The sequence below is a fragment of the Aptenodytes forsteri genome, unplaced genomic scaffold, assembly GCF_000699145.1.
Source record: "Aptenodytes forsteri isolate BGI_AS27 unplaced genomic scaffold, ASM69914v1 Scaffold26, whole genome shotgun sequence".
In the NCBI taxonomy this organism is placed as follows: domain Eukaryota; kingdom Metazoa; phylum Chordata; class Aves; order Sphenisciformes; family Spheniscidae; genus Aptenodytes; species Aptenodytes forsteri.
In genome coordinates this window covers 1410600-1418919 of record NW_008794125.1, presented here as the reverse complement: position 1 = coordinate 1418919, position 8320 = coordinate 1410600, and the positions used below count along the sequence as shown (strand labels likewise).

Here is an 8320-nt window from a genome sequence, read left to right as displayed (position 1 = left end):
CGACCCGGCGGTCTTTCCCGCTGACGTCCGATTTCACTGGGATGTCACTCAGCAGAAGGCGTTTTTCATCTTCTGTGCCGCATTCTTCATAGGCCTTCGAGCACACAAGAGAAGGAAGCAGTTAGCACAGATGCTCTAAGAGAAGACTCCAATCATCCCTGCAAGGCTCCATCCCATCGTTACAGTGAGGATCCATGAGTGAGCCTTCATCCCAACATACCAGGATCAGGGGCTAAAGCTCAGAAGAAACAGGATCTATCACTTGCAAACAGACCTCACACTCTCAGAGTTGTGTGTTGCCCTGCCAGCGTACAAGGAGAGAGCTGTAAAGCCACTTCTTCCGAAGAGGCTGTGCTAGGGACAGAGGTCAAAGCTCCAGGGGAAGAAAAAGGAGAGGCGAGTATTTGACTACATGCGACTTTTTAAAAAAAAGTTCTGTCACAGTTCCTGATCTAATGGAAAGAGTTTATGTGATTAACGCTCACAAAAACAAGCACTTGCTGATAAAAATGTGCCTTCATGAATTGGCTAAGCTGCTGTCAGAAGGGTCAGACAGCATTCTAGTCTAATCCTGCTCCCCCAGCACCTTGCTGAGCCAGTCCGGTTCACGAACCAGCAGAAAGCTAAGGGGAGTAGGGAGAGGGAGAATTTAGTGAGCTAAATCAGCTCTCTGAAGGATCAGGCAACAGAAGAGCAAGGAAAGCGTGGGGTATGCCGCTGGTGACAGCAAGCAGTAAGAGAGCTCGGGTGTCCTGTGGAAATCCCTCACAGTCCGCAGGGGTGACACACGTTTTCTGCTTGAGGGTGATGTAGAGCTGTCGGACCGTAACGGCAGCCACCTGAGACATCACCCATTTCAAATAAAACCAAGCAAAGCTGACGGACAGACCGTGTTGGGCAAGGGCAGTGGGATGCGTCCAACAGACCCTCAGCTGCACCGGCTGGGGTGAGCAACCAAATGTATCGCCAAGCAAAAACGCAAAGACGCTTTGAGCGGGTCCTGTGAGGTGAGACCAAGGCAGAGAGAGGCCTGGAAGGGGTAGGTGGCTACTGCTGAAACAAAGCTTTGGTTTAAGTCAAACACTATCTGGAGACAAGCCTTGCCTTTCTGGAGAGCCGATTTCACACTCATGGCTTGTTTGCTGCATCAGCAAAGACCTTTAAGCGAGGAAGCATGTGGCACCCTTCCCTGCCTGCATCCTCCGAGCTTTTAACAGGACACCGAGGGGTTTGAGGGCTTACCTGTAACAGGAGGCTTGGGGAGGGATATGCTTCCGCTATAGCTGCTGCTGTTGCAGGGCTGACTCTGTTAAACTGCTGGATTTGTCTCTTCCACACCTGCCAGAGTCCTGTGCCATCCTTCTCCACTCGCACCCCGCTGGCCCAGGCCCCGGCAGTGCAGAAAGGCAACTCCTGCGACTCCAGCTGCCTCCTGCAGAAAGACAGACTGCTGAGAGCAAGACCTGGGGCCGGTGCGTGCACCGAGCACAGGCCTGCAGACCCCAGGCGTTGCAGCCTTCCCCTAGCATTAAGCAGCGGGCTTCCTTCTAAAACCTCTTTCTGCCCAGGACTAATATTTTTTCCCTCTCATAATTTTCTTTCCTTCCCTGGAAAGCTCCAGAACACCTTGGGGTTTTCCTAACCTTTTGGTTTTCCTAAGGCCGTCATTTTCCCTCCTTTCCTAGTGCTGAATCACCACCTCATTCACCATGAGAACAGAGGATTCTCATTGGCACAGAGACCGAAAATGACCTTGAGACACATCTAGTGTGGGCCCTTACACTGACAGCATCAAGGACAGGCTGGCAGCTACAGATAAACGTTCCTGTAGCTTCCGCTGAGGTTCCCCTAAGCTCTGGGTTTGGGATGTGACCGAGTCCAGCGATACGACTCACTTGTACGGGCGTTTTGCTATTGCCTTCGTCAGCGCAGAGACGTGCTGGCCGAATTCCTGCCACGTGTCTAGGAACAGCACTTCGGTGTTACCCCACAGCTGCAGCACCACCAGCGCCTGGAGGAGAAGTGACAGAGGTGAAACACGTAACACGTCGACCAGCGGGACGAAGACAGGCTCGGGTGAGCCAGGACAGCCCGAGGCCCTCACCCTCTGCCAGTAGCGCTGGTGTCAGCCCTGGCCACCAAAGGCACCCAGCAAGAGGAGCAAGGAAAGCACATGGGGAGGATACATCCCTCGGCAGGATGAAGCTGGGCTGGGGCTAGAAGGGGAGGGAGGCTGGGCTGCCTGCATTAGCTCGGTTTACACAGCGCTGCGGTAAAGCCTGCGCATCCTTCTTAGCTCCCAGTAAGCCAGCGAGTCATAACCCGCTTTGGGGCATACTCAGGCAGGGCAGGAGTTCAGTTCGAGGGATATCAAGCAAGGGTTTAGATCGTATTTGACCTAGTTTATGACTGCTGCAGCATCACAAGGAGCATTCCTGCTCTGCTGCGGGACGCAGGCTCTGCAAGGCAGAGACCTGAGCGAGAACCAACAGCTCCTTTCACAGCTAACTGGGCAGTTCTTGGTGGGGCTGGGGAGGGGAGGCAGCTCACGCACGTGAGGGGAGGGTGGATCAGCTCTGACCCAGGGTCTTAAGAACAAGAGGCTCCAAACCGTGCCTCCGAGTCTGCAGTCCCTCTTCAATCCCATTGCCAGCCAGGGTGGAGGAAGACGCACGCAGATGCAACCCGATCCAAGCCAGCCACCACCTCCCCTGGCACAGCATTCCTTACACACAAGGGCTCACCAGTGGGAGCCTTTTCCGCACAGCTCAACCCCAAGTAACATAAAACTTCAAGGGCTGTAAGAAGTCTTACCTCCAGTATCTCCTCCCGAGTCATAGCCAGCTCTGGGCCAGGCTGGGAGCTGGGACTCTGCTTTCCAGGGCTCCGTGCCCGCTGCCTGCCCTGCTCCCGGTTACACCTGTAAGCGAGACACACCGCTCACGCACAAGCTCTACATATTCGCACCTCAGGGCTGCTGTCTGATATAGAGGAAAAGGCCAGACTTAACCCACCCACATCTGCCACCTCCCAGTCTGACTTGAAGCTGGAGACAAAGGTGTCGAGTTTGCTCCAGGCCACCTGCCCCCCAGGTGGCAGCAGCTCCCCCACGAGGGAGAGAAGGGGAGACCTGAAACCAGGGTGAGAGCCACTCGGTTCCTCTGGTGGCAGAACTCAACAGGCCACAGATGATTTTTTTAATACATAACACTCTTGGTAAAGTTTATCCTCACAGGCTTAAGTGAGAAAGAGCCCAGGAGGTGGTGAGACAAGAGCTTTCCCTGGGAAATAGCCCAGACAGGACAGGACAGATGGAGCTACCGTAGCTGAGTCTATGCGGGGAACTCTGGAAGTGATCACACCATCACCACAGAGGAGATTCCTCTGCCGTGCATGTCCATGGACAGGAAGGACCCAGGCACTGGGAGCAGCACACGAATGAGACATTCAGGGGACAAGAAAAGGGCTCCAGGCACTGAACATCTCTCAGGGCATTGAACAGCAGGGCAATTCACCAGAGCAGTTCCCTCAGCTCCTCCACGTCACTGCGGCCCTCCGCCTGGGGTACAGAGAGAAGCCTTACCTGTGAACCCCTTCTGGCTACCAGATCCTCAGAGGCTGCTACAAACGCATGCGCAAAGTACACCCTCCAGACTGCAAAACCCAAGTCCCGGCCCCCACGAGCATGGACTTTGCAATTCACAGCCACCACGCTGGCACTAAGCATCAGCAGCTCAGCCCCGAATGTGCCCCCCCTGCAGACACGCTGATCTCCGCCCACTGCGAGCTTCCCCAGCACCGCCGCTCGCCCGGCACGTACCGCCTGTAGGCATCCAGCCCGATGACGGCCAGGCTGTAGGTTTTGGTGGAGGAGCCCTCCAGACCAGCCAAAGGCAACACTTGGTTCAGGTCAGGCTGACTCGCTGACGGGGCATTGACAAAACTCTGAAGCAAGACAAATCACACCCAAGTCTGTAGCAGCCTTCCTCTCCGGAACACCCCTCCCCGTCTCCGGCAGGACAGCGGGGCCTTCCAAGGTGCATCTCATCGGTGGGAACGGGCAGGAGCCAGCCTCAGACTGCAGCCGAGAGCAGTGCCTTTGGGCACACACCACACACCCCATCTGCCAATGTCCCGCTGCTTCTTCTGGCTCACCTTTTTTCCCCTGGAGCGTTAGCACTGATCTCCTCACAGACACTGCCTACTCTAGCCTGTCATTCTCTAGTCTTGGATGGGGCTGGATGGACTGGGAGCTTCTCGGGGCAGAAGCACAGGCTGCCTAGACAGGTATAAATAAAAGGTTGTAGGACTGCATACAGATGAGAACTAACACAAATCTCTCTGCTTCAAAATGCAGGTGTTTCCAAGGGCTGTGTACTCTGACCATTTCTTTCAAGCAAATCTTTTACGCGCTCCATGAGGATGGAAAAGCTAAGTGCAAGGAAAGGCAAGTCTGGCCTGCCCAGCTCCCCTCTGAGGAAAGCAGCATCCTCTCCCGGGGTTAAAGGCAGGTGCCTGCGTACCATCCCTAAAGACCTCCTGCTGTACTCAGATAGGGCTTCTCCCACAGGTTCTCTCCTTTCAAACCACCGCCCTCTGTAACACAGCTTTGTTTCAGGGTGGAGCAAGGGCAGTTTTGAATGAACCCTCCCTCCCCTTCCGTGTTCACCTGGCAAAGTGACTCTGCCATAGAGCACTTTGTGTAGGTCTGGCTCAGAGGTCTGTATCACCTGGGTTAGGGAAAAGAGGCGCTTAAGAAAATCTTCCGGCTCTACCAACACCAACACCTCTTTCTCCTCTTCAGTCTTCACCATGGGGCCATCCTAAAGAAGATGAAATCATTTCCAACACGAGCAGGGGTCCAGCATGAAAGCAGACAGCAAGTCTCCACCTGTGCAGAGCCCACGCTGTAAGAGGCACCAAGACTCGCAAGGCTACGTCAATACTACGCTGGTGAAAGACATGGCTGAACTGAGAGGTAAAAACCCTCCCCGAACAAGCAGATCAGCGAAGGTGCAAAAATAGCCTGGCGAGGAAGGCAGTGACAACTGCCGAAGTTGCTACCTAAGACGAAAGGACACAAAATGGCTTTGTCTGCACCGCACACTGTTAGATGACCACGTTATCTGCACCTACGTTATCTGTAGTCTATTACATGACCGCAGCATCTGCAATGTTTTATCCAGCAATGGCAAAAATTCGAGTTCTGCCTCCGCCTGAAATTCCTGTAGTGGAGCATGAGAACAGCCTACCTCAGCCTCCACTGCCACGCAGATACCGTTTGACACAGAACCTTCCGAAACCAAGCTGAAATGGGAACCGTATTTGGTACCAGAAGGTACCTGCCCTTTCAGGTTCCCAGTAAGTGGGCTTCAAGAAGCAATCACTGGGCTTTCCAAACGAGGGGCCCTGCAGCAAATTTGCCCAGCCTCTTCCAGACGTGCAGCTGTTGCCCGTGGCAGCATGCCATGCACAGCATCTGGGCTGGAAATGCTGCCGAGTACCCAAGCGAAACCTCTGTAGCGATGACTTGTAGTGGTCTCATTCTTGCTTACTACAGGTTCCCCGGGCTCACCCTAGAGGTGTGCCTGCCTAAAGCAATGAGATGTAGATGTTTAGGACATTGGCTTTGGAATAATCTGTGTGAGAATCACACCCAGCTCCATTCCCCAAGCTAACAGGTCACCAGTAATCAGCGTTTCTGAGGCTGATGACTCCAATGCCCGGCCTAGAGAGGCAAGTCAAAGCTTTCTCCTCACAGCACATCGGTTGCCACCTTGCATGTACAGAGAAGATGAGAAGGACTCACTGGAGTGGACGGAGCGCTTGGCACGTTTCTCCTCCAGGTTATGCTGCAGGGAATTGCCTGAGGCTCAAAAGAGTATTTGCAGTCCAAGGAACTTAAAACCTTCACCCAAGCGTCTGAGCCGGGATCTTTGAGGAGACCTGTGAGGAGGACAGAACGACGCTGACGTGAGAAAAAGAGGTATTTCATCAGCATTAATCAACAACAACAAAAGCGCAAGTGGAAAACGAGGAATTCTGCAAGCATGGGAAGTCTGGCTTCCTCCAGCACGTGCGCTTGCTGGCTGGATTGCTAACCGAGTTACTGACATCATCACTGACCATCTCTGCAGGCACCTATAAAATTGTCCTTCTTCACTCCAGCCAAGTACCTGGACAGTGACAGGCAATTTGCCACAATGACTGTAAAAATCAGCTCGTGCATTCTAGGTTACTAACGGCAAACTTTCAAAGCCGGCTCTTCCGTTCCCCCAAGAACAAATTTTATTAAATTGGTAGAAACTTAATTATTTTTGAAATAGCTCTCTCTCTGTGAAAGAAGACTGAAATTAGCCAACAGGCCAAGCAGTTCGTAGCTAGGAAGCCGGGTTTCACCACCCGTGCATGGCCCCGACAGACCTCCCTCGATGCTCACTTCAGCCCCGTTCCCAGCGCTGCTGGGCACACTGCTACTCCAGCAGCCGGGCTGGACACACACGTGGATGTCACCGGGGAGCCCACGGAGAACGTGCTCTTAATTACTGGCTCTGCAAGTACTGTCAATCGTAGCTAAGGTGAGTCGACACCATCCGTTAGGCACCTTCCTTACAGCTGTCTGTAACCTCGTCAAGCCAAGCGTTTGGACGGTTTTCTTTGACAGATACCTGCTCTAGACTGAGTTTATTTGAGACGTTTCAACAAAACAGCACAGCTGTTTCTAAGAATGCAAGGGGAGGGTTAACAACATGCTGCTTGTCCATGTTAAAAATATCAACACCTTGTTTGATGAGGGCGCTTTGCCAGCGGGACTGCCCGGCCCAGCCCCAGGCTGCTCCCTGGGGCAGGACGGACCTCAGGGGGCAGGGCTGGGTGCTGCAGGCACAGGACAGGCAGAGAGCTCCTCCGTGCTGCCTGCGCTCCCTCTGCCGGCACCCGGGAAGAGGAGGAGAAAAGCCTCTGGCTGGCGCAGCAGTGAGGTGAGGGGTGGAGAGGAGGGTTGGGAAGGCAGGAACGGGGCAGAAGAGATGAGCAAGAACTAAACTGATCAGCACCAGGACAGAGGGGAATGTGAAACCCAGGGGCAGAGAGAAACTCTGAGGACTCGGTGGGTGCTGATACAATCGCCACAGTGGAGTTTTAAAAGCGAAAATCACAGGGTATTTTCTCTGGCGGGCTGTGCGTTACACCAGCCAGCCTGCCTCACCAGGCTGACCCTGCTCAAACGGGATCGCTCACCTGGAGAAAGGCCGAGAAAATACACTTCTGGAACCTCCACCACCTCCCGAGCACCGGCTGTACCCACGACTTCACAGCAAATTCCACAACAGAACAGATGACAGCATTTATCCTACAGAGACTTTTCTACTGGCAGAATAATAAAGACAACAACAGGACTGTGTTGGAGCAAACAGGGCGATGAACGGGCCGGCAGCCCTGCTCCGCCTGGGACAGGGGATTAGAAACACGCTCCAGGCAGTCAGATGTGTCAGAGGATCAGCAGCGGCACTTGCGAGTGCCGGGAAAGAGCCAGGATCCCAGGGACACGCTGGCGGCCAGCGCTGCAAGATAAGCCACCTCATTTTCTGCCAAGGAAGCTCCGTGCCGTGACCTATGGAGTCCTGATGCCCTGAACGTCCTCCCTGACCAGGCAGAGCAGCTCTGGAAGCAGACCCAGCCCTCTGTGAGGCACCTGGAGAACATATTTCAGGCACTGGTATTTCCAGAGGCTTATCTTGGAGCTGTCCCAAGAAGCAAGTTCCAGATAGGCAACTGCCCTGCCCGAGCAGGCGACCGAGCTTGGGACTGCAGGTCTTCTTATCTCTTCATAACGACCCTTGAGGACGTGAGCAAATTAACAGCCGGGAGCTCGCCGCCCCAGAACTAGGTCAGAAACACACGCTCTATAAAGACGAGCTCCCAGAGCCCTCCGGGGCTGAAGCGTTGCCCTTCCGCTTCTGCAACAAGGCCCGGAGAAGTTCAGAGCTCATTTTCCAGAGGTGCCAGCCTGGGCCTGTCAGCCCCGGAGCTGGAGGGTTGGTCCTCTCTCCAGGATGCTCAGGAACAAGGCGGGGACCACAGCAGCTGCCCGCTGCAGTCTAACCACAGCTAGTCTGCAGTCACGACAGCAACGACAGAGATAACGAAGCCGAAAGAGCCCGATAAACAGCCAGGGGGCCGTGTGGGCCCCAGGCCAAGGGCCCAGGAGCAGCTCGGACGTAAGGGCTCAGAGGGGACAGCCGGGCAGCCAGGAGGCCCCGGGCGTCCCACCCCCCACAGGTAGAGCCCGGCCCCCCCCGGGCCGCCCCAGCGGGCTCGG

The 8320-nt window shown here is 54.7% G+C and overlaps 1 protein-coding gene across 1 annotated transcript in view; it reads right to left on the bottom strand.

Annotated features, from left to right (window-relative positions):
* Window positions 1-7991, bottom strand: part of EME2 (essential meiotic structure-specific endonuclease subunit 2) — an 8270-nt gene extending 279 nt beyond the window's left edge. The window contains exons 1-9 of the mRNA XM_019471532.1: window positions 7949-7991; window positions 7240-7308; window positions 5810-5946; window positions 4731-4823; window positions 3824-3945; window positions 2815-2920; window positions 1896-2011; window positions 1243-1432; window positions 9-94 (exon numbers count right to left, since the gene is read on the bottom strand). Of these exons, the coding sequence (XP_019327077.1) occupies window positions 9-94; window positions 1243-1432; window positions 1896-2011; window positions 2815-2920; window positions 3824-3945; window positions 4731-4823; window positions 5810-5946; window positions 7240-7308; window positions 7949-7991 (962 nt within the window). The remainder of the gene's footprint in view (window positions 1-8; window positions 95-1242; window positions 1433-1895; window positions 2012-2814; window positions 2921-3823; window positions 3946-4730; window positions 4824-5809; window positions 5947-7239; window positions 7309-7948) is intronic.
* Window positions 7992-8320: the final 329 nt, after the last annotated feature.